This window comes from Heterocephalus glaber, unplaced genomic scaffold, assembly GCF_053883595.1.
Source record: "Heterocephalus glaber isolate CG9 unplaced genomic scaffold, H.glaber_assembly_v1.0 deba00001463, whole genome shotgun sequence".
Taxonomy (NCBI): Eukaryota; Metazoa; Chordata; class Mammalia; order Rodentia; family Bathyergidae; genus Heterocephalus; species Heterocephalus glaber.
Window position 1 is genome coordinate 1,497,239 of NW_028258310.1, and position 26,832 is coordinate 1,524,070.

A 26,832-nucleotide genomic window follows, 5' to 3' on the forward strand; every position below is an offset into this window, starting at 1 on the left:
ATCTGTACATCCAGGACACTGCCTTGAGTACAGGCCCTTAGTACTACTATATATAATGCCCATCCTTAGTCTGTGAGCACTGAAAGGACATGCTGAACAACTCTAATCTGGAAATCTAAAATGCTCCAAAGTCTGAAACATGAAGCACTGACATGATGCTATAAGTAGGAAATTTGATATGTGACCTCATGATAAGCTATGGTCAGAACATGACACACTAAACATATTGTAAAAAATTATATTCAGGTTATACATATGTGTGAATGAATTGTGTGTTTACACTTGAGTCTATTCCAAAGATATCTCATTATGTATATGCAAATATTCCATAATCTGAAAAATCCTGAAACCAAAACACTTCTCGTCCCAAGCACTATGGGTAAAGAATATACAACCTGCATATTATTATTTTATATTTACTGTTAGCCACCTATCTCCATTTATAATTTAATCTCAAATTATCTATAAGCTATGTTAGGATAAACTGTCTACTACTATTTATTTATTTATTTTTTTTTTTTTGTACCGAGGATTGAACTTGGGACCTTGCGGTTGCAAGGCAGGCACTGGAACCACTGAGCTAAATCCCTGGCCCTGTCTACTACTTTTTAGTTTTCATGTGGTCTGGTATACTCTAAGTATGAGTATAGTACCACAAACATATTTACTAGTATATGATGGTTATTGAGATACATTAGGAAAAATACAAACCTGAAAGACACTATGTACTAAATTTCATTCAAAATAAACCGATATATTAAAGCAAATTTAGAATAAATTAACTTATTGATTCTTAAAAGTTTTAGGTCATATAAACTGATTCAAAATAAAGATTCTGCTCATATTTTCTTTGATTTTAATCATTTGAAGAGATTATGTCAAAAATATTTAACAATATTTGTTGTCTAATAGTAGGAAGGAAAAGACAAATTCAGAAAACTACTAACAAAGAGTTTAAACTCTTAAAAGTTCCCTTATGATCCATTTTTCTAATTGAATTATGCTACTCCTGGGAATAATATTTAAAATATTCTTAAATTTTAGGAAATGTTAAATGTAAATTATCCTTAAACTGCAATCTCCTCCTCCCACCTAAAGTAGTTCTAATAGAAAGATTAATACTAAGGAGAAAAGAAGTGGTTGTTTATAAGTGAAAGCAAAATAAATCAACCCCAATTTCTTCTGGAAAAAAGAATAGCTGGAATTTAAAAACAAAAAGATCTAAAAGTTTGAGTTTTTAATTATGAAAAAGAAGCATCTTGCATATAATACATCTTTTTTAAAAAAAGCACTGAGGATTCAAATGCAGACATCTGATCATAAAAGATGTTGCCAAACATTCAAACTTGTAAAGAAACAAAGTAAAAAAGACATAAAAAGAATAATGTATAAATTACATACCTGTTTAAGTCTGGCAAGTTCCTTCAGAGCGCGTCCCCATTGCTGCTTGTAATGCAGTTTAGACTTAGTTGCAGATTCCAACTTTCTTTCAAGTTCAACCTAACAGTGATTAAGATCATTTCAAGTGAAACACTATACCACTGTGTACAATCACTGAAAGATAATATATACAAAGAGTCTGGCTTAAGAAAAGAGTTTATATAGAGTAACATACGACATCATCTAAAACTGTTATATAATTTACTATAAATATTATGGCACATGAACATTTTCTTGTTTAAAATATAGTCTTATTTTTATTGCCTTACAGCCTATACTAAAAAGAACTGAATTAGTTTTAACCTCCAGACAGTTACTGTAAATGTATTTAAACATTGAGTGAAAAATACTTTTTTACAAAAAGCAGTTCTAGCTGTTAACATTCCAATTCAGCTGACACTTTACATCTTAGAAACCAAATTTTCCTTTTGGAGGCCTATAATTATGTGGAATTTTGTCTTACAACAAAGAGAGCTAGCAGAGACACTTTTGTAACTATATTTTCGCAGAACTATACGGAACCTGGAAACAGTGAAATGTTTTATCAGAAAGCACTTTACTAAGAGAGTACAAAGTCAGAAATATTTTAAGAATGTTAAACCCAAGAGTAAGAAAAATAATGTTCCTTAATAACACACATCTCACTTTTTTCCTTATTTTTCCTCAAATATATAAAGAAAAACACTATCGTGATTCAATTAAAAAACACGGTTATTTATACTTGCAGCAGGCAATCTGTTGTGCATGAACTGAAGCCAACTTGGCTATGTTTTGGAATGTACTCAGTGTTTCAAACCAAGTACCAAACAAATTCATATAGCCAACAGACAGTTTTACTATTAAGTGATAACGTAATAATCTCCTTGAGTTACAGTAAAACATTGTTACTCGGAATTGGCTGAATTTTTTTATATCAAATCTAGTTTTTCTCATACAACTCCTAAAATTTTACAGGAAAACAAATCAAAGACACTATAAAATTTTCAACTTTAGAAAACTCATACGAAAATAAAATGAAAGGAAAAGCAGACTGCCAAATTCCCTTCACAAAAGACCAGAACGTTCTCTTAGTAATATACGACTGCATCAAATCAAGATCTTTCCTGCTTTATGAATCCCTAGTGCTTGGATTTAGCTGTGTTGACATTTCACAACTAGACTCAAGCATCTTAAGTTGAATAATACTGCTGAGATTATCAGAGATAATCTCTTCCACTTATGCCTCAGAGATTTATATATATTACTTGATAATTTAACAACAGCCCATACCTCAGAAGAATAGAAAAAAACTTTTGTAGCTGTAGGATAAAGTAGAAGTCTTCAATTATAAAAAGAGACCAGGTCCGTGGGTTCTTGGAGAAGGTCTAGTATCCCAGGATGAGGCCTAATGAAGCAGCTCCACCAGGAAAAACTAACTAGGTAGATTCTATCTGTTTTGCCATACACAGTGCACATTTGCATAGTTATTCACACTAAAGCACAGGTACACTTCTACATATAATTTTATTCTTAACAAATAAACCTGTAGATAGCAAATTTGAGACACAAACCTCATTTTTCTAACTATTCCTATCACAACCTCAGTGATCCCAACTTTTATTATGTTTTTTTAAAGGATAAACATGCTTCTGTGATTCTAAAGAAATATATAGACCCACTTCCCAGAAAAATGCACCAAATGAAAATTTTGATACAATTTTAGGACATTTAAAAACCCTGAGGTAAAAGCCCTTATTGTAAGCAGATTTGAGACTTCTGGAAACCTCTGCACTTGTGTTTTTATTTAAGGTGTCCTTGGTCCATGACTAAAGTAATGTACTACCATAAGACAAGTTCTACACTCCTGAAAAGGAAACTCAGCTCAGGACCCAGAATCAAGAAGACTAAAAACACAGATTAGCACTCACTGGTATCTTTGTCAACTTCCTATCCCAGGTCCAATCCGTCACAGGGAACTACAGATTTCTCCCTCGAAATATTTTCAAATTTTATTCATTTATATTCCTATTGCCACTTCCTCAGCTCATCCTCTTGTGCTCATAAGCAGGTCTTGAGTATAAACAGCTTTCTTCTCCGTCCAGCCTCAGATCTATCTACAAATCCTGCAAACTAGTATTAAATCAATTTGCTCTCTACTAAATAATCTGTAGCTACAATACTAAATCTCCACTCTTCTGCCTAGGGGTCAATGCATTCCTCCAACACAGTTTCCATACTACTTGCTCAACTTCCATTTTTAGTCTTCCTCAACAGGAAATCCACTACTCCAACCAGGTTTGTGTCCCCATTCCCTAATTCATCCTTACCCAAATTACTTCCTGAGCCTGCGAATTCTTTTTCTTCTCTGCTTACCTAAATCTTAAGGCTCAGCTCAAATTTACCTGGACATGAGGTGTCTTAAACTACTAGATCCTGAACACCAAATGGTTTCTCCTCATTGCAAAGAGTTTCCTTCACATTCCTTTGTATCTAATTATTCAGTCATTCACTACTCTGAGTTATCTTCCTAATTACATAACAAATTATAGTACTTAAAAGAAGTCCCAAAAGGCTACTATACTTTTACTCTTTCCTCCTATCTTTCCCTAAGAGTAGATATGAAATGTTCTTAAATACACTACATAAATTTAAGCTTGATTAAAAAAAACTCTGGATTCTTTCAATATGTTTTCTGTCTTTTCAACCTCTGTATGCCCTACTAAATTATATGCTTTTATTTTTTTTAAAGTCTCAATTTTCAAACTACATAAAGAACATTCCTATATAAAGGAAAATCACAAACTATTTACTACCAACTTCTTATATAATACAAGGAATTGAGAATTATATTCCATAAAACTGAATCTTAATATTATTTTTAGACCGTTTACTGAAAATAGGAATGTTCGTGTTATACTGAAAATAGATAATCAGAAAAGAAAAAAAGCTCTCAATTAGATATAAATAACCAAAACTTTCAGAGCAGCTCAGGTACTTTTTCACTTATGTCTTCTTTTTGTGCTTTTACCTCTTTGTTACTATTGAAAGAAATAAGATTCTGCCCTCTTCTGGCTCCAAAAAGATTTATAAAGAATTTTAAGAAGAGCTGAAAGGCTTTGTTTTACAAGGTACTTAAATAGTTAAGTACTTCTGTTAGCTAGGTCAGAAAATTCATATTTACAAACAGAAATACTTTAATACTTGATTTTATCAAAAGACAGTTGGGAAAAGTTGAACTGGAATCAAGTTCACTGGCAGAAAAATGAAGAGATGGCCAAAAATGAATAAATGAAGAGACTCCCCAAATATGTAAGAAACAGAATCATTAAGTGTTGCAATTAAATGAGTATGGGAGTAAGAAGACCCATAGACAGCCTGGCACCTGACAAGCTGAGAAACATTTATGAGGCTCAGCAGCACTTGAGGGGAACAACTTTTAGGGGAGGTGACCCAGTTTAGCCCTGGACATGCTAGGGTATCTTGAAGACCAGAGTTTTGATCTTAAATGGTCCAGGAGATCAGAGCTACTTCCATTATAATGCTAAGACAGTATCTGTCTTCTTTACTTTCATTCTTTTATGAATGTACAGTGGAGTTTTCCAGAGGCTACATATGTGATATCACAATGGACTGAATATAAAACCAGATATAAGAGGGTTGGGGATTTAGCAAAGTGGCACCGTGCCTGCCTTGCAAGCGCAAGGTTCTGAGTTGGATCCCCGGTACCAAAAACAAACAAAAAAACCAGATATAAGAATTCAGCTGTCTTCTACTATCTAGACACTAAAGAGACTACAAAAAGGTCAAATGATAATACGTCCTACAATTTTTTTTTGTTTTAGAAAATGGTTATTCTTAATAAAAATGTCATTTATGTTGTTATGTTTATTATTTTAAATGAATATTTTAAAACATTCTGGTTTTGACTTTTAATACAGTGGTAAATCAATAGATACAAAGTGCTTTGGAGTTCTCAATAATTTTTAATTAGATATCCATCATTAGAAAAACACACTATCTTTTTCTTAAGATATTGGATATATAAAGTACAAAAAGTTAGAGAAATGTTCTAAGGCATTCAAGAAAATTTCATGAGTAGGCAACTGATTATATAGGCCTTTAGCTAAAGAGTCAGGTCTTATACTCTTCATTTTCGACACACTAGTCGAATTTTTTTAAAATGTAAAGATTGAGTTGCTCTCCTACTTAAAATGCTTTAATGGTATCACACTATTTATTTAAATTTTATGTTTGTAAGAAAAAGGTAAATAAATAAGGAAAATGGACAATATCCCAGGTTCTGCATTAAGCATTTTACAACTATAAACTCATTTGATTCCTTTATCAATCTTATTAATCCCACTTCAGAGATATGGAAATGAATACAGAGAAGTAAATGAACCTACCCAAGGTGGCATGGTAAGTGGCAGAGCCAGAATCTGAACCAGTCATTGCCTCCATGTTGATGCTGTTAACTATTATGCACAACTCTTATTCGACTTAAAACAAAACCTAAACTCCTTGCCATGAATTTAAAGGTCCATATTTTAAACCTCATCTACTATATTCTACCATCACACTTTAAAGCTGGCCTTCTTCCTCAAAGAATCAGGGCTTAAGTCTCACCACAATGCCTTTGCTCCCCAACACACTTGCCAAACTCTATGTCACTGGTTCCTCTTCTTTTTTTTTTTTTGGTACCGGGGATCTAACTCAGGACCTTGAGCTTCCGAGGCAGGTGGCAGAATCACTGAGCTAAATCCCTGGCCCCTCTCTTCTTCTCAAACAAATCCCAATACATACTGTCAAACTTACCTTGCCCATTGGACATTACACACTTGTTGATGTCTAGCCCCTGCACATTCTGTTTGTGAGGGAATTTTAATATGAGACATAGGACCTGACTTCCAAACACAGAAAACAAAATAGGATGGCTATCCCTTCTTCCAAACTGACAGCTAGAGTAGAGGTCTGTGATGTAAATGGGCACTCTGGTCTAGGACATCAAATCTAAAGAGTACTAAGACATAAAGAAGATTCACAACGGCTACCACAAAACTGACAGTTCAGTGGTATGACCGTAGAACCAGAAGACACAGAATCCAGGGACATGGCATCCTAACTGGGCTGTTGTGACCAAATACTGGCTGTGCCTTGCTTCTCCTGCCATAGTTTAAAACTAGTTCTTCAGCTTACTTGACAGTTTTGTGAATTCCTGTATTTCTACATGTTTGCGCTAATTAGCGTAAGCTATAACTGATAATCTAACAAATTTAAGTACTAACAATGTTCTATCACTTGAATTCTCTGACACATTCTTATTTGATATTAGAATAATGAAATATTATTAAATTGTATGATATATGTTACTTACTGACTTTATAAATTTATTAATGGGACTAGTTGCCAAGAAATTAACAGGGTACCTTTTCCAAGGTGAGAAGATTTATTTCCGATTGTAGACGGATTTCTGGTTTGTTGCTCTGCTGATCCTTGAACTGTTGGAACTCTTTTTCCAAAGTCTTATTCTTATTTTCAGCATCAAGAAGCTGTATTTTAAAAATATTTAGACATTTAAAAACAAATCTCAACAGTATCTTTTATTCTAAGGCATGTTCATATAGAACATTCAGAAAACAAAATATAATAAATAAAATGATGACCATCATAATTTTAATAGGTAAAAAAACTGAGGGTGAAAGAGCTAGTGAGCTAATCAGTAGCACAGGTAAACCTAGAATTCTGCTCTTGAGAACGGGACATCTGCAGCACCTGAGAAAAATGAATTTCGCAGCCAGAAACCGAAGCCAGAGAACCTAGATGAATCAGAACTCCTCACTGTTCCTGATGGTTGGAAGGAACCAGCTTTTTCTAAAGAGGACTCTTGGAGGAGAGCAGTTTTGCAACTTTGTTCCCTACATATAGAAAGGCCTACTTGAAAGGTGTTGGCCTTTGGTGCAGAAGGCTTTGAATGAACATCACATTAATGCAACCCTGGACCTGAATGAGGGCAGCATGACTGTTTGTACTACAAAGAAGACTTTTGATCCATACATCATCATCAGGGCCAGAGATCTAATAAAACTGTTAGCAAGAAGTGTTTCATTTGAACAGGCAGTACAAATCCTTCAGGATGATGTTGTGTGTGACATCATTAAAATAGGTTCTTTACTAAGAAATAAAGAGTCACAAAAAGAAGACAACGATTTATTGGTCCCAAAGAATCTACTCTGAAGGCATTGGAACTCTTAACAAACTGTTACATTATGGTTCAGGGAAACACAGTTTCAGCCACTGGACCTTTTAGTGGCTTAAAAGAGGTTTGAAAAGTAGTTCTAGATACCATGAAGAATATTCACCCAATTTATAATATCAAAACCTTAATGATTAAACGAGAGTTAGCAAAAGATTCTGAATTTATGATCACAAAGTTGGGAAAGATTTTTGCCACAGTTCAAACACAAAAATGTGAATAAACGCAAAGAACCAAAGAAGAAAACTGTAAGAAAGAGTATACACCATTCCCACCACCACAGCCAGAAAGTCAGGTTGACAAAGAATTGGCTAATGGTGAACACTTTTTGAAGGAAAATCAGAAGAAGCAACAGCAAATGGAAGCAATAAAGGCTAAACAAGCAGAAGCTCTCAGTAAGAGACAAGAGGAAAGAAATAAAGCGTTTATTCCACCTAAAGAAAAGCCACTTGCAAAACCTAAGGAAACTTCTACTGAAACTAAAACTGATGTGGCTACCATCAAGGAAAAGGTTAAGAAAGCAAAGAATAAGAAACTTGGAGCCCTTACAGCTGAAGAAGTTAAGCTTAAACTGGAAGCAGATGAAAAGAAAAAGAAGAAAAAAAAGTAACATTAAAATACCAGACTCTGAACTGTTAATTTATGAATCTACCTCCTTTTGCAAAGAGAAACAGGGCATTAGTTGTCCTATAATATTCTGATCACTTTTTTTCTGAGTTTCAGTTGTTTTGTTCACGAAATAGTACTTTTTATAAATATAAATTATTCTATTTTTCATGTGTGTTCTGAGAAATTTTGTGCTACAAAGTAGTATACATGTCGTGTATATTGTATAATCAATTCCAGGCAAGTTTTACTGACACATGATTTTAGGAATAACTTTTTATTTTTTGTTTTAGGATGTGCATGTGACTATTGTAATTATGCATTAAATCCAAAGAATGTCTGAGCTGTTGGTTATCCTTTAAATATGCTGCCCCAGCATCTAGTTTTAAGAAAAATAAATGCAAAATTTTCAGTGCTTTCTCTCTCCTTCTCTAATGAGTGAATATTTTGAGTAAGTGAATACTTCGGCTTATCCCTTCTTATCATTTTGTCTTTCATTGCAAGATTAAACAGCTCATAAGAAAAAAAAAAATAGAAATCAGATATTTTCATCTAGAGTAAGGCTCTAATGAAAGCAGTCAATATGTCGTATATTTAAAAAAGAGGTAGATTGCCTTAACTAACATTATAATTTCCTTTTAAATGGTTTAAAAGAAAAAGAGGGCATACAAATATTCTTTTCAAATCTGAGGGTTTTAAAAAATTAAATACAAGCTAGAATCATTAAGACATTTTTTCCAAAAACGCATACTGATATGACTGTCCATCATTAGGTAAACCAATTATTTTTTTCCTAAGATTTAAGATTTAACTAAAGTTGAAATACTCAGAAAACCTGTGGCAAATGGAATTGAAATCATCACTGACAAAAAAATTTCTAATCAGGATGTATCTAGTTTCTTTAGGTAATGAGCTGCTCTGTGCATGAAACGTTTCCATACAAATGAAGTTTACTTCTTTTAATATTCAAAGTTGAATAAAAACCATTCTGAAGTCATTTACTTTTCTGTTTTAAATAAAAAGCATAATAAACTTAATATCGTATTTGGTAGTTTCAGGTACATTACTATGAACAATTACTTAACAATCAGGTTGTAAACCAGCAAGCTACCAAGGCACATAGGTTCATTTTCCTTTACTAACCGGTTCATAAACTACAGTAATTTTGAAGTATTATACCTAAACTTTTCTCTTTTTGAATACAGATACACAGATACTTTATCTTCATCTGGTATGGCTGACAACACTTAATTGTTTCTTCTGCTGGTCTAGTTAAATGATTATATATATAATACATATAACTTGGAATAATGGCCTCAGAAGATTTCCTATACATAAAAAAGTGAAATGTTGTTATGGTTTACATCTAAAATGTCTTCTAAAGTTTCATATGTTTGGAAGGTAACTGGATTATGGGGGTACTATACTCTGGTGGATGCATCTATTGATCAGTTTAGTAGCTGAATGTACTATCTGAAGATGGAGCCTGGTTGGAAATGGGTCACATGACCTGGAAGGTTGTATTCTTGTCCCCAGCTACTCCTCCCCTCTCTCTCTGCTTCCCGGCAATCATAAATGACCAGCTTTGCTCTACCAGGCCATTTTACCACGCTGTTTCTGCTGTGGAGCAGCCCTCCTACAGACTGAATCCTCTGAAACTGTGAGCCAAAATACATCTCTCCTTCAAGTTGTGAGCATTAGTTATTTTGTCCCAGGAATGTGAAAGCTGGCTAATACAGAAATTGGCACCAGAGAAGTAAGGGTGCTGCTGTGACTATATCTGACCATATGGTTCAAAAGCTTTTGGAACTGGTTTGTGAAAAGAGTTTGGCAAGCCTTGGAGATGTCAACTAGAGATTTAGAATGCTTGTAAGCCAAGCCTGATAAGTGATTCTGGTTGGAGCTTCGCAAACCAGAAGGCTAATAGGAATATGAACAATAAAGGCCATGCTTAGGAGGTTTCAGTTGGGAACAAGGACTCTGACAGCTGGACTAGAAGTCACATATGTTACACTGACAGAAAATTTGTCTTCATTTTGCCTATGTCCTGAGACTGGGAGACTGAGATGAAGGGTGGTAGGCTAATTGATCTAGTGGATAAAATTTAAAAGCAAACCAATGTTTGGGCTGTGGCATGGGTATTGCTGGCCACTTTTAGTCAGGTCTACAGTGAAAATCAGGAGAAAAAAAATCGAGTTGAATAATATGATAAATTTGCAGCTTCGTCAGAAAAGAAGCACCTGCAAAGTTGAGGCCATGGAGAATATGGTGGCTGAAAAGATTAGCATTAAAAATAAGCCAAGTACTTTGCAGTGGGACAACAGGAAAGATGGCTTGAAGTCATCTTAGGAATCAGCAAGATCCCATCTATCACAGGCTCAAAGGTGCAAAAGCTAAAGACTGAATTAAGAGAGGCCGAGGGAGTCTAGCTCATTTGGTGCCACTTACAAAAGTGTTTCCCAGAGTTTAGCCAGGGATTTATGCACTCAGAGGCCTCTGCAGCCATGGTATTGCTCCCCTGGGAGCAGACCTTGGCATCATCCATGTGCTGCTAGTTTTTTAAGGAATACAGAATATAAGAGTTATGAGGTCACAGAGGCTTCCACCAATATTTCAAAGGCCTGGGGGACTAAACAGCATGCCCAAGTGGGCAACACATGCAATTGTGAAAGCAAAGCTAAAACTGCATTCCCAGCAAGTTGGATGTGCCAGGAATATAGAATATTTGCTAAAGAAAGCTGCAGGCAGTGAGGCCAGGGCCAGCCTGGGAGATAGGCCATGGAGGTTGCTACTGGCAATGCTGCAGGGGTGGGGACAACCAAGCCTTTTGGACCTTGTATCTCACCACAACCTGCTCTGAGTACTGCACACATAGCTATAGGATTTAAAGTTTAGCTTGCTGGGTTTTGGTCTGATTCTTTTCTATCCCCTCATTTCTCCCTTTGGGAATGGGAACATTTACTCTATACATTGGAAGTATTTAATTTTCTTTTTGATTTTTACCAGGGCTCACAGCTAAGAGTTTGCCTTCAGTTAGACTTTGGACTTGGACTGTGAAGGATGTTGGCATATCAGAGATGGACTAAAATGCATTTTGCATACCAAAATGAATGTCAGCCTTTTGAGTGTCAAGGGCAGAACGTTACAATTTAGATCTAAAATTTCCCCCCAATGTCTCGTGTTTGGAAAGTGACTAGCCCACAGGGGTTTTATACTTTCATCAGGGGTCTTAGGAGGTAGCGCCTGGTTGGAGGTAGGTCACTGTGGGTGTGACCTGGATGTGTGTATTCTTGTTCCAGCTCTCTGTTTCCTTAATGCCATGATGTGAGCAGCCTTCCTCTGCCATGCCCTTTTATCATGCAGTTCCCATCTTGGAGAGTGCCAACCACGAACTGAATCAACAGAACCCACTGACACCGTAAGCCGAAATAAACTGACCTCTCCTCCTTTAGGTTGAATGTGTTGGTATTTTATCTCAGTGACAGAAAATCTGAAAATTATAAATCTGTACAGTCATGGACGTAGTAATCTGGGCATTCTGGAAATTTCTTGCTTCCCAATTGGTCTTAGAACATTGGTAAAAGATGAGAGGTATGTCCTGGGTAATTTTTTAAAAACTACCAGTTCATCCTACAGTTCGTCCTCTTCTTACAAAAAGTATCTCTGGTGATTCTAATACATATTAAAAGCCTTTGTTCTAGGTGGTTAGATATTCCTGATAAGTAGGAGAAGAGAAGAATTACCAGTGAATACATGACAACTGCCCACTTTTACAACTTTCTAATATTTTTTTTTTATTGGTACCGGGGATCAAACTCGGGTCCTTGTGCTTGTGAGGCAGGCGGCGGAACAACTGAGCTAAATCCCCGGCCCCTTTTTAAATGAGAACCCCACAGTAACAATCAAATTTATCTTTAAAACCACGTAAATAATCTAACTGTTACTGACCCTGAGCTGCTATGGAAATTGTTTTTCATGATAGAATGTACTAAGGACTTTAAAGGCATTCATCATTATATCTAATCTACACTGAAATTTTTCAAGAAAGATAAGCTTAATTTTTAATAGCTTAATTTTTCCCCTGCAAATATTTATTGTATCTTTATCATTGTTGACAACTGGGTTGGGCTCCAGGATTATAGCTATAAGCCAAAATGGTTTTCTATGAAACAAACAATCTGACACTGATTAAATTATCATGCTAAAGAAAATAAAAACTGATAGAGGATAAAGAAAAAGAATAAGAAAGTAATTATTCCATGAGAATATATAACAAAAACTTGACCTAAACTTGTGAGCAGGGGTCAGGAATGATTTCTTGGGGTAAATGATGCTTTAGCTGAAAACTAAAAGTCAACAGTGTTCAAAGGGCCCAGAAAAACAGCACACATGAAGATCATGTAAGGGAATTGAGCACAGCAGGTTAGAAGACAGAAGACCAATGTAGCTGCAAGAGTACACAGCAGGTATGAAAGAATGGGAGATAAGTTGGAGAGACAGGGTGGGTTCAAATTATGCAGAGGACTGTGGAGAGTAAGGACACAATAAAAGGTTTCAAAGAAGAGGATGTGATAATTTACAAATTTCAAAAGTATTCTGGATGCAACATGAGATTAGATGGTCCCATCACTGAAATTACAAACACAGAAAGACTGGGTATGGATGAGAAAACCATCTAAAATGCCTTTAGGACATCCAAATAGAAATGTCAAAAAAGCAATCTTGTATATGGGACTAGAGGCAAAACAAAGGTCTTAAATATAAATGTAAAAGTCTCAGACACACAGATTATCTTTCAAAGTATGGACATAGAAAAGATTATTTAGTAGAAAGTACGTTCTGAGCTTGCAGGAAGGCCAACATTTATTTAATGGCTAAAGTAAGATAAGTCTGCAAAAGAAAGTGAAGGGTGGCTAGAAAGATGGAAGAAAACAAGGAGAGTGATGGCACACAAGTTGAGAAAAGACTAAAACAATAATGTTGACATTGTCAATAAATTTTAGTAAGATGAGAAATGAAAAATGTTCACTGAACTTGGTGACTCAGCCATTTGTGGTGTCTCTAACAACTGCCTAACTGGAGCAGGAGAAACATAAAGCAGAGTGGAATGGGTTAAGAGGTGACTATGAGGTAAGGAAATGGACAATTCTCTCAAGCATTATAGTGCCTAGCTGAATTTGGCCCAGTGTTACATAATTATCTATATGTGCTAAAAGGAGATCTATCAGAAAAACATTTTACACTGTAAGTCACCTGAAATAATTCATTCAAATAGTAATATGGGAAATAAAATTATTCTAACACAGCCTTAGCTTTAACTCAGAAAAACAAGATCCAACTTGAAAGTAAATTTGAATCTCAGTGCAATAAATATGATAATCCAAATCATAGTGAATTTTATCACTTTTTAGTGACCCTTTGTAGAATACAAATAGGCTGTAAGAATAAGAAGATGACGACCTGCTTCTGAAGTCGGTGTTTATCTTCTTCCAGCTGCCTGATTTTTAATCTTTCCAGCTCTACTTGGTGAACACAGTCTTCTCTGACCCGACGGACAGAGTCCTGAAGCTCCTTCAGGTTCTGTTCACGTTCTGATTGCAATTCCTTTTTCTCTCTTTGAAGCTTAAAGAAAAACATCTTTAAGAATCTGGCTTATAACTAGCTGCATTATACTGCTGAATGGTGTCTTATCCTTATTTTCTGTCAAATATTCAGAATATTTACAAATTTCACATCCCTTTTAGTTATGATAATGTTTAAGTAATTGATTTTACAGTTTTCAATTATCACTTAATAAGAATATAAAAATCCATGTATAATTTGGATAAATTCAGTTGAAAACACCCTAATCATTTAAATTTCTCATTTAAATACAGTCCTTTTTTATTATAAAAACAAATGCACCTGAGTTTCTTTTCTTCTGTTAGAGACTTCTGATTCTCTGCCTAAGTGATTAGCAGATGTATTTAGGTCTACACACCTAAATCATTTAGAAATCCTAGAAACTGTAATGTTAAGGTTAGGGTGATCTACTGAGAAAATTTTCAGAAACATTGTGGTTAGACAAGTGACATTTAAATTTTAAAATTCTAGTTATTTTAAAATGAACATTATGGAAAGGTTTTAGGGTAGCATTTAGTTAAGACCCATCAAAATGTTAAGTAGGCGTAATACTAACATAAGGCATCATACTTTCTTGTGATCTCATCTTTATTGGGCAAGAAAGAGAGAAATTCTCTCTGAAAAAAAAATTAGGATTGTATGCCCCTGCATCTATGTTCTATTTTCTCTAGGCAGTGTAACCAACTACTCTCTCCATATAACGGGAAAGTTAACTAAAAACTTCCACTATTATAAAAGTCAGCCAAAGTTAGCTAAATGACAGTTAACTATTTCAAATAATAAACACTTTTCCATCTACCCCTAACATAGGAAACATGCTTTATCTAGTTAATAGCAGTTTTTTCTACAGTGTTTGAAAAATAATTCCATGGAATATGCTATATTAAGTAAGGAGCAAAAATAAATAAATGGTATGAACTTTATAGACTCTGTGTAATAATGATATGATAGATGAATGAGGTACCTCTGATTCTGTACTGGCAAGCTGCTGCTCTCGTTTCTCTAAGTCAATTAAAGTTTTTTGGAGTTTTCCTTCCAGAATGTTATATTCAGCCACCTAAATATAATAAAAAAGGTATTTTATATTCTCCTCATATTAAAAATATACATATTTAAAATATATATTTCACTGAAATAGGATCTGAGAATAGGAAAGGGTCAATTTACATTCACCAATTTAAAAGCAGAATTCCCACTGTTCCTTTACAAAGAAGTCTATCACACTTCTATTTGGACATCTCTTAGTGTAGTTTCCCAAGGAAATTCTCCTACTGGGCAATCAGTTTGGTAGCAAAATCTTGGGCTGAATTAAAACCTAGACCTTTAAAATCTTCCAGTATCTCTCTGAACCTCTCAGTCACTTATACTCTCTCATTTTAGAACTAATCCAGTTGCTAGATCAACTAGTCAGTTACAAATCAATTCTTGTTGACTTGCGTGTTCCCTCAAAGCCTCATGTGGTCATAGGTGGGGCTTTTTAGAGATGGCTGGCTCTAGAGTGTGTGATGCTAGGATTAAGGGTATGTGATTACTAAATTAGTCCACTGATTGTGGGCTGTTCTGAGTATAGACAATAGGAAGGCCCACCCTGGGTGTGAGTGCTACTTGCCCTAAGGGCATGCACCCTAGATAGAATGTAAAGGACAGAAAGAGCTTATGCCATTGCTTGCTGTTTACTGTATTCTGCCTGCCATGAACTGTTTCTCCTCTGTGATGCTCCTCTGCCATGCCACCCAGTCTTGGAGTCTGCCAACTATGAACTGAAACCTCTATAAACTGTGAGCCAAATAAACCTTTCCTCCTTTAAGTCAGGTATTTTGTCTCAGCAATGAGAAAAAGTAACTAAGACAGTTTTCCTATTATTTCTGATCTGATATTTTACTATATTAAAGTAACTAGATTCCTGATCTAACTTCTAGTCTACTACTCTGATTTCTCTAGGCCTGAAGTCTCTCTTTAAGAACAGGAGGCCTACGGCCAGGGATTTAGCTCAGGGGTTCTGCCACCTGCCTCGCAAGCACAAGGACCTGAGTTCGATCCCTGGTACCAAAAAAAAAGAACAGGAGCCCTATTCAGAATAAGAAGCCTACCTGTTCAGTTTATGGAGGATGCAGGACTTTTTTGGTTTTCTATCTTTCCATTCATACTAATATTATTTTACTAGGACTTTCTCAACCAATTTTTTTTTTTTCTTTTGCCTTCATTACCAAGTAGTTTCCAGGTCCCAGATCCCCATCTCGATCTTATCTTTCATACTGTCAGAAGATCCCTGGTTTAATGCTCCTTAGAAACTGATACTTTAATCTTATTTCTGCCCTGGGACAGAGGAAATACATCCTCCCATATCTCAGACTGGTGATGACCGTCACATCTCTTTCTGTTTCTCCTTTAAGACGAACACACACTGCAGTCTAATTCATAGGTTATGATTTACATATTCTCTAATCTAGGTTCTTCACTAAGTCCTTTCAAAAATATGATACACAGATGTGACCTCACAAATTTGAGACAAAAGTCTGTGTACTTCCAAAGTCTAGGATAACCCATGTCTAATAACACAGTCTAAAACTGTCTTTCCTAATTGAAGATCAAGCTACACTGCTAATGTTAAAAAACAATTCCCAGAAGTTTTTAAACCTGGCATAACTATGCCCAATGTCCAAATAATCATTTCAAGGGGCTGGGGATTTCGCTCAGTGGTGCCGCTGCCTCACAAGCGCGAGGTTCTGAGTTCAATCCTGGAATGAAAAAACTCCAAAAAACAAAAAAACAAACAATCATTTCAATGTAACTGCAGAATCTGATACCTTAATTTTGATGATTTAGGCCTAGCATGCCACTCATTCAGGACTATTCTATATTACTTTTGTTAACTATACCATCTAGTTTTGGTTCATCTAAATCTATACTCAGCATACCCTTTACTATTAATCAAGTCACTAATATAAACACTCAATATCTGTGTTTCCAGACATCCAGGATGCTTTCTTCTCTCAAGCAACATAATCTTTTGGGTGATCTCATTTTCCTACCATCAGATAGACTAAGAACTCCCAAATTTATATTATACAGTCAAACTCCCTCCAAAGTTTCAGGCCTCCAGATCTAAATACCTTTTGGAAATTTCCATACGGTATTCCTCATAAATCTCAAACTTAAAATTGTGTAAAAGTCTGAAATGCTAAGTTTTTAAAACAAATATTTGGGTTTTTTTGGTACCAGGGATTGAACTCAAGACAAATATTTATTGTATACCAATCATACACTGGGCAAAACCAAAGTTGTGTGGAACCTATATTCTTAGGGAAGACAGACTATAAATAAGTACATATTTAAGATAAGTCCATCCTGTGATGAAAATAATGCAGAGTGAAGGGTCAGTGCCTGCAGACAAGAGAAGGGGACACTATTTTGGTAGACAAAAAAGACTTCACTGGATTTTTCTGAGCAGATAAAAAAAAGTTTCTCTGGAGGAAGATGTTCCATAGATCCCAAGGAGGTGGTTTGAGGAATCACAAGGAGGCCAATGTGGTTGGAATGGATTGACAGATGAAGTGCGAGTGAAAGCTAGGGCACAGACCATTGAGGCTGAGGTCCTAGTAAGAACTCTAGTTTCATTCTAAATGTGATGTTCAGTAGGATGAGTTGTGAACAGAGGAGAACTGTGCATAATTTTATCTTATATTTTAAAAGCTGCACTTTCGGGCCAGTGTGGGTATAAAAAGTACTGAGGCTAGCAATAAGGAAGAGATACCAAGTTAAGAAGTACTTAGATGGGAGAGTATTATTGGACAAGAGGAAAGGGGTAAGGGGGAGGGGCCTGTAAAGAAAGCAATAGGGTGATGGATATGATCAAGCTAAGTTATATGTATGTATGAGAATCACACGGAAACTCAATATTTTGTAAAATTAATAGGCACTAATAAAAATGTTTTTTAAAAAAGTAAACAGTAATCTTAGGAGTGACCATGATAGTGATGGAGGTGCTTGAAAGTGGTTAGTTTCCAGAATACTTTCTGAATGTGAAGCCAACAGGATTTGCTAATGAACTAGATGTGAAATGGAACAGTCAAACATGACTTAGTTTGGAGCCTGAACAACTGAGTAAAAAATGTCATTTACTAAGATAGAGAGTCAACAAGGAAAAATTTAGAGAATGGAGATAAAAACTTTCATTTTAGATATGCTAAATTTAAGATCCTTATTAGACTACTAATTGGTGGTGTATGTAGGCAGCTAAGAAGCCAAGTGAAGAATCCAAATAAGTCATGGATGGAGCATACAAGTGTATGTGCCTATCTGCATATTACGTGTATAATTTTGATGTATATAATATCAGGAAGTGGATGAGATCACCACAGAAGGGAGTATATATAAAGAAAAGAAGCAATTCAAGGACTGGGCCCTAAGGCAAGCCAATAAAGCTGATTATTTAGTGGCTAGATCTAGCATGAAATTAGGAAAAACCAGTGAAAACAGTAAAATACAGTAAGAGTCTGGTCAAGAAAGTCAAGTTGATAAACTGTTTTACAAAGGAAGAGATCAAAGTGGATGAGGATTAGGGAGAATTGTCTGATAGGAGGAAAACTGTGTGAATTAAGTGTTCTGGAAAGAGAATGAACTGACTAGAGAAAGAAGTTGACTAAGGGCAGCACTGTGGACTCCTTGAGGCCCAAAGATATAAACAACCTTTACATCATCTCTTGAAAGCATTCCATCTTCTTTAATCCTATAGCTAGCTTACAGTCATTTTCATTTGTAAACACTGCTTTTTTTGGTCTCCCTGAGTTTAGTTTCAGATTCCTCTATTTCATCCACTACTCCTCCATCAGAATGACTGTTCTACAATGAAATCTGATTGCCTTATTTCTTTATATAAAAATCTTCATTTTAAAAAAAGTTTCATCTTTTTTCACAGGGTACATCATCCAAACCACAGAACGTGGAAAATGAAGTGATTATCTTCTTTGTCATCTCCTAAAATGGTACATAATTCTAGCAATCTAGATGCACGAGAGAAATTTAACTCATTACCAACAATGCCTTAGGGCAAGAGGCTTCATTCTCTCAGGAAGCCCTGACTGGAAAAGCCTACACAAAATCTAGTCAAAATTCCTCTAAATGGAATATACAGTCATTCAGTCCCTCACATGTCAACCTGGGCTACCCTATTTTTTAAGGCACACCCTGTCCTTCCCTCCTCCCACATCAAACTACAGTTTTCTTAATGGAGAGCTTATTTCAAACTTCTCTGTCTTCATTAAAAGGGCTTTCTCTCTTTGGAATGCTCTTTGGTTTACTTGGTGATAGCTACCATGTGAAAACATGATCTTATCTATGAAACACTTCTTCATGTCCCTTATATGGCCTTCCTTTGTGGGTACATGACAGCTATCTTTGGCTTTCTGACAGGCAGTCACATATAGGCCAGAACAAACATTATCTCAGCTTATGCAGAAAGCTCTTTAGGGGGAAGCAGGTGTACGTATTCTTTCAGGTAAACTTTCAAAGTGTTAAAGAAGTTAATACAGTGTTTGAAAAAGCTTCAATTGAAAAACAACAGTAATACAAATATATTAGTCATATAAATATGAGTACATAAATACAACAGTGAGATTCTCAGAGAATTTGGGTTTAAAAGATTTCATTACACTAAAAAAACTTCTTAGTGGTTTCGCCGCCTGCTGCACAAGCACAAGGACCCGAGTTCGATCCCTGGTACCAAAAAAAAAACAACAAAACTACTTGTTTTCTCCTTTTGACTCGATTTTTTAAAGACCAATCATATATGTTAACACATCCTACTTCACAATATTCTTTTTAAATTGGGTATTTAATGACAAATGAAATATTTGGTCTCAAAATGAAAAATAAGTTGGAAGAAAACGGCAAATTCAAATCTATGTTTTTCGATGACTAATTCAAATAAATAGCTCATCTACTTATCAGGCAATCATCATGATCTGTGTTCAGACTGGAGTTGCAACAGCTCATCAACACAAGTTAAAATGGTGGAATACATGGAAATCAAAGTTTTAAAATCGCGTATTAGAAATTTCATTGTCAGGGTTTGTTGTAGTCAATACAAGTTCTGTATAAGTGGATAAATACTGAACTTTTGCTTTCTGGAGTAAGATTAGATTATGTGGTCTCACATTAGCAGTTTTAAAGATGCTATTTACTTCATGATTTGATTCTAAAAATGTCTCAAAAGGTTTTGAGGTTTTTAATTAACTTACAGGCTATAATTTTCATATATACTTAAAATGTGCTATTTTCTTTTTCATAAAGTTAGGCTTTCCTAGAATATTCATTTTTAAAAATTAATATATTTTTTGAATTGGTAATGTATTTGCATATTTCAAAACTCAAAAAGTATATTAATTTCCCCTTACAGTGAAAAGCCTTTCTCCTGCCTTGACCTATCCTTTCATTTCCTCTATGGCAACTATAATTAGTTTATTCCTTCTAAACATTTTCTTTAATAGAGAACAAGATATTATCATTAATATGCTTCTTTTCTTCCCTAAATTTTACAAGTTATTACCTTTTTCTTTACTAGTGATTCTCTTTCTCGGTCCCTTTTTTTCCATTCCTCTGCCAGAGCTTGCATATGAGCCAGTTCTTTCTGCTTTAACTACAAAAGCAAGAAAAATAGTCACCTCCAAAACACTCCAAATACTTCAAATAAACACAACAGTTGTTTTCAGTTAAGGAACTAATATTGATCACTAATTTTTTTTCAGGCATTCTATTTTATTTTTTTAAAAATGGAGCTTGCTTGAGGAAAGTAACATCCATATGAGTGTAATTTGGGAGTATAAAGCTAAGGGTGAATTCTGTTTTCTAGCTCTCTTGTTTGGAGACTGATGGTGCTGGGTTCCAGGAGGATATACCAAATGATAACCTGAAATTAAAAGAATAACCTTCATTCTTAATTCTGCCCAATAATAATGGACACAATTTAGAGAAATCCTTCAAAGAGGCATCAACCAAATCATCGTATTTCAAGTAATCTTTCTATTCTCAATTTTTCTTTGTGAGTAGGGCACTGCTGTAATTCAAAGAAACTAGACAGGAACATGGAAAGAATATCCAGCTATAGAGAAGGAAATACATACTAAGAAAACATAAAACAGAGTTTTAAAGGAAAACTTAGAAAGTAACCTGATTTTCAAAAATGTCTTCTTGCATTTCCTTCCACATTTCCAGCTCAAGTGCTGCTTTGTACTCTAGTGTTTCACGAGGCTCTGTTTGGATCTCCGAAGGACAAGGAGCCGGAGGAAGAGATGATGGCTTCTGCTGCACAGCAGGTAAACCCTAAGATATGAACAGAAAAATACATTTAAAACACACTCACACACCCATACAATAGGTTCCTTTTAAGGAATAATTGGATAACATTTGATTACATTTACCTGAGATGAATCAGAGACAAAAATCTCACGCATTTTTACTAGTCCATAATCTTCTAGAGTCACAGTATAAGAAAGATCTACTATCCTGTTATTTGACCTACAAATGAAATAAGAAATACCTTCAAATTCACGGAAACATTTTTATAATATCTTTCCTTTTACTTCCGCTGTGGTCCAGTGTTGAGGAATATGCAACATTTCTTGCACCTGATACTTGCTGCTGAAATTACCGTAGCTTTCTAGGGTTCAAAACCTTCCATATACACAATTTTACTTGATCACAAATACTCTGATAAATGCATAACCTACATTTACTACACAATACCCAAGCAGCTGCATTTTTTTAAATTAAAAAGTTATAAAAGATGAAATTTAAAATCTTCCTTTCCACATGTAATATTGCTAATACTGAGTTTATTTCCTTACTCATTGTTTTACTTACATGTAGACACACATACAAGCAGGCACACTGACAGTTTTGTCTTTTTCCAATTTATATCAGAAGCATTTTCTCATAAACAATTCAAAAATGTGGATGCACACACATGCGCACGTGTGTTTGTGTGCTTTCTTTAGTGGAGGAGATCTAACACAGGGCCTCACACATGCTAGGAAAGCACTCTACTACTGAGCTTGACCTCCAACTTCAAAATATGGTTTCTCACTGCCTAGGAAATTATATTAATGAACTTATGAGTGAAAATACACTTAACAGTTCTCTACTTTTGATTATATAGGTTATTCTGACAGGTTTTTTTTGTGTACTTTTACGTAAGTATTGTCTCTGAATAACTCCTAGAAGATAACTATATATTATTTTGGGCATAACAAGCACCTCTTCATATCACAGAACTACATGTAATATTGATCATTAAATAATAAAATCAAGACAAAACATTGGAAGAACATAAATTCTTTGAAAAAGTTTTTCTAAATCAAATAATTTCAGTCAAACAAAACTTTAATAAATGGATCTCACACAATTACAGTTCTTAATTCTCAAACTTTTACATTTTATTCTCCTACTCACACAAATTCTGGAAGAAATGAATAAAATAAAATGAACCACTACTATATACACAAAAAAAAATTCCTGAGCATGTCTGAGGTTCTTATGCAGGTAAATCTCCTAAAACTTCTCTACCTACAAGGCAGGGCAATACAAGTAATATTTATAACAGGCAGCATTTAAAAAGCTTCAATTATTAATGATTTGATTATATTCTATTTATTACAGAAATTAATGATTTTAAGAGACTTTTTAGTAAGAGGAGACAAAACAAAAAAGAACTCTTTTAACCAAATGCTTGATTATCCAAGATAGCTGTTCCCATATCTTCCAAATGAATAAAATTTTAAATCTTTCAGTCTCTGCAAGTGGCTACAGATGGAGAAGACTAAGAAAAGAAATTCCATAAAACATTTAGATCTAAGACTTTTGCTGAGCCTCATTTCCTTTTAACATTCTTGCTATGTTCCAAAAACAGACAAGTGGCATATAATGTTAAACTGAATTTGAATTTTTATTAATTTTTAATGACAATATGTTGACTAGAATATATGAAAATTTCAAGTCTTTCATTATGGAAAAAATATTTATTGGTGGAATTGAGGACTGCACCAGGGCTGTGGTTATGCTAGGCAAGTACACTATAATGAAGCCTCACACCCTTCCAACCACTCCTTTTTTTTTTTTTTTTTTTTTGGTGATACTGGAGATCAAATCCAGGGCTTTATACATACTAGACAAGCACTTTACCACAGAGATACTCCCTAGCCCTCAATAATTTATAGCATTTTAAAACCTGCCTCTGGATGAGAATATAGCTCAGTGATAGAGTGCTCGCCTAGTAGGCTCAAGGCCCTGGGTTTGATCCCTGACACCACAAAAGAAATAAAGTAGAAATTAAAAGCTGCTTCTACTGACATTTGTAACATTCTGACTTTAGATTTCAGACAGAAGTTAAAATATTTTTCAAGGAGAAAAAGTCACAGCTGTCTTAATGCAAAATAATGTAAAATTACATTATAAATCTAACTTTAAATAAGAACATAAAACAGATCCTGAAATTAAAAACTGTCAGGCTAAAGAGAGAAAATACTTAGCAATCTTAGTAAGAATTATTGTAGCAAAGATTCTTTATGTCTGTGAAGTAAAATGGATATCAGAAAATTAAGGAGTAACCTGGAATATAGAGCCCATAGGTCAAAGAAGAAAAATCAGCAAAAAGAGGATCTGGCAGGATCAGGTTGTGAGGTTGTGGCTCTTTAACTGGAATCATTACATGAATAAAAGGCAAAGTCAAAACAAATTCTGTGAAATGCATTACCCTTGTGCTGCTATAACAGGCACACTCTCACTGTAAGTCTGACGCCAACACTGTTCACCATTAGAGCCTAAAAAGCGAGTTTTTTCTGAAGACAAGATGTTAGAAAGCTGGATTCTTGAGATCCCCAGGAGTAAATCTTTACTCATTTTGTCCTTATGCCATAATTCAACCAGCAAAGGAATCCTAAGAAAAAGAGAAATGCATGTTCTTATCTATCATCTCTGAATTAAAGTCTTTACTCACCCAAAGCTTTTTTGTCTTGTTTTGTTTTTGGGACCGGGGATTGAATTCAGGACCTTGTGAGGCAGGTGGCAGAACCACTGAGCTAAATCCCCGGCCCTCACCTAAAGTTTTTGATGCAGTCAAATGGCATTAATGTAGTCAGAGACATTTTTGTTACCTGGAAAGTCATCTATGTAAAGGCCTAATTCCATGGGGTGACAAATATGAAGTACTATTACATTTTCTATAACTCTCTCTAAGTAATAGAGAAAACCCTTTAAATAGCACTATCCCTAAAAATGGTCAGATAATTTGTAGCAATGCTTCATTCTTCCTTTAAATATATATATATATATATATGGATTGTGATGCCTTAAGAAAGTAAAAGATTGCAGAGATCTAATTTTTTATTCAAAATCTATTTCAGATGGCTAGATTAAAACCTCCAGGGCCGGGATTTAGCTCAGTGGCACCACTTGTGGGCTCAAGGTCGTGAGTTCAATCCCCGGTACCAAAACAAACAAACACCTCCAATGTAAATGAAAAAGAGGATCAAATAACTCACTATAGCCATCAGTGAATCAATCGTCAAATGACATATTCTTAGTTATTTATCTCCTTACATTCAAAAAGGCAAGACCTCTTTGCAAAACTCACTCATTACAGATCATCTTACCAAAGTTCAAGTATCTAAAGTCAAACAAATGAGTAAGAAAAATCAGAAGAGCCTTTAATAATAAAGCACATATATCTGTAATAAAAGCAAAAATATCACAGACATTATCAGTAAATTTGTCTCCTGATTCTCAAATGCATAAACTGCTATGGATTTAAACTACATAAATTCCTTCTTTTAGTAAGATACAAATTTTTAAGAGTTAAGAAATGAAAATACACACAGTGTATACATAACCTTAAGAAGGTATCTTGCAGCTGATGAGGCAGAGTTGCAAAATCAAATGCACAATAAGACTGGGGGAGAAAAACTTCCATGTTTTTCCGAACTTCCACAGGAGGATTAGTCATAATAGGAGCTGCACTTCCAAAAAATGGATATGAATACCTAGAATTTTAAAAATACAGTCTTACAATATAGTCTACAGATGGGACTTATAGTCTGGTTTCATCCTATATCTTATTAGAACATATATAAAACTAAAATTTAAACAGTACTAATAAAAATTGCTGTTCCTAGAAAAAAAAAATCTCGTGCATTTACCCAATTCCTGCACATCCACCAAAGTCAAGTCATCTCAGAGAGAGTTCATGTCATAGAATTTCAGTCCCTACCACAGGAGTACAGGATCCAGTGATTATAATAATAACAACAGATTGACGTAAGTTCTGCAGGTTAAACTTGTTCAAAAACCAGTCTTATCTCACAAAATCTATAACACAATTTACAAATCAATTTAGAGCATCATAATCTAAAATTTACCAAGCTGAGAAAAGAATGGGCAGCAATTTTTTTAAAGTGCTTTAAATGGATCAAAGACAGACCCAGCAACTAGTGAATTCTATGTAGAATGTTAAATGGGTTGCAACTATTTCGTTCTTGTTTAGAATATTTTTTCCCTTTGCCAAGTGAACTACATTAACGAACTTGTGAATCCATCTTCCTCAGTAAGCTGAGCTGCTTATGTGGCTCATGTATCTCTAATGTCAGGCACTGTTGGAATAATGTAGGTACTTAATGATTAAAAAATGGTTCTGATGGCAAGAAGTAAACATAAAAATTTATATTAGTGTTTTCTAAGTAGGCTTATTTATGCCTTCTAATTTTGCATTCTGCCTGTGACTGTGGTCCTGGCCAACATCCTCTCCAGACATACTGAGACCAGACTCCCTAGTAACAGCAGAAGTGAGATAAGAAATGAAGGGGGAAAAGACAAACCAGAACAAATAACAATTCTAATTCTAAAATACAGAAAACAAACCCTTTGAGAAAAATTATGTGTGAGGGAGAAAATATTTTTTCAGTCTTCAGTTTCCAAATAAAAACATTTTTGTAATAAATCAGCATTTAACTGTAACTGTAGAACTTAAGCTGAAACAGGACTTTGATTCTATGAATTCATATTCATTCTTAGTGTTAGGTCCCTCTGATCCTATCCATTACTCATACCAAAGGATAGACGATTTGGAAACAAGAAGGAAACTATTGAAAATTCAGATGCAAATATGAGTTGACTTATCACGTAAAAAGCAGGTATGCCTCAAATAACAGCAGGAAACAATGTGTAGTTAATGAGATCCACAGGAGTGCCATTTCAAAACGACAAAGATTTTCTCATTTTAAGGATCACAATCCCAGATTTCAAGTTTAAAAGAACTATAGTAATAGAAATAGCCTGGTACGGGCACAAAAACAGGCACATGGATCAATGAAACAAAACAGACAAAGCAGAAACAACCCCAGGTGCATTCAACTATTTGATCTTTGACACAGGGGCCAAAAATACACAGGAAGAAAGATAGCCTCTTTAAAAACTGGTACTGGGAAAACTGGTTATCCACATGCAAAAGACTGAATTTAGATCCATATCTCTTGCTATGTACTAAACTAAAATAAAAATGGATCAAAGACATAAGCAGAAACACTTACTCAGTTACAAGATAAAGCAGGTATAACTCTTAAAGACATAGGCAATGGAAACTACCAAGAGTGAAGAGACAACCTACAGAATGGGACAAAAAAACTGTGACCTATTCCTCAGACAGAGGACTAATATCTAGAATATATAAAAATTAGACTTCCTCAAACAAAAGGCCCAATCAAAAAACAGGCAATTGAAATGAAAAGAAACTTCTCACAAGAGGTACAAATGGTTAGTAAATACATGAAAAAATATTCAACATCTTTGGCTACTAGAGAAATGCAAACTAAAACAATACTTAGATATCACCTTACTCCAGAAAGAATGGCTATCATCAAGAAATCAAATAATAACAAGTGCTCACT

The 26,832-nt window shown here is 34.8% G+C and overlaps 1 protein-coding gene and 1 pseudogene across 3 annotated transcripts in view; one reads left to right on the top strand and one right to left on the bottom strand.

Moving 5' to 3' along the window:
- Cep120 (centrosomal protein 120) overlaps positions 1 to 26,832 on the bottom strand; it is a 67,302-nt gene that overhangs the window by 12,598 nt on the left and 27,872 nt on the right. For all 3 annotated transcript variants that reach the window (XM_004854478.4, XM_087180519.1, XM_087180520.1), the window contains 9 exons: positions 24,784 to 24,933; positions 23,649 to 23,831; positions 21,319 to 21,415; positions 21,068 to 21,220; positions 20,448 to 20,537; positions 14,865 to 14,957; positions 13,739 to 13,900; positions 6,846 to 6,968; positions 1,402 to 1,500 (listed from right to left, as the gene is read on the bottom strand). In XM_004854478.4, coding sequence (XP_004854535.1) covers positions 1,402 to 1,500; positions 6,846 to 6,968; positions 13,739 to 13,900; positions 14,865 to 14,957; positions 20,448 to 20,537; positions 21,068 to 21,220; positions 21,319 to 21,415; positions 23,649 to 23,831; positions 24,784 to 24,933 — 1,150 coding nt within the window. The remainder of the gene's footprint in view (positions 1 to 1,401; positions 1,501 to 6,845; positions 6,969 to 13,738; positions 13,901 to 14,864; positions 14,958 to 20,447; positions 20,538 to 21,067; positions 21,221 to 21,318; positions 21,416 to 23,648; positions 23,832 to 24,783; positions 24,934 to 26,832) is intronic.
- Positions 7,161 to 8,366, top strand: LOC106010167 (KRR1 small subunit processome component homolog pseudogene; annotated as a pseudogene).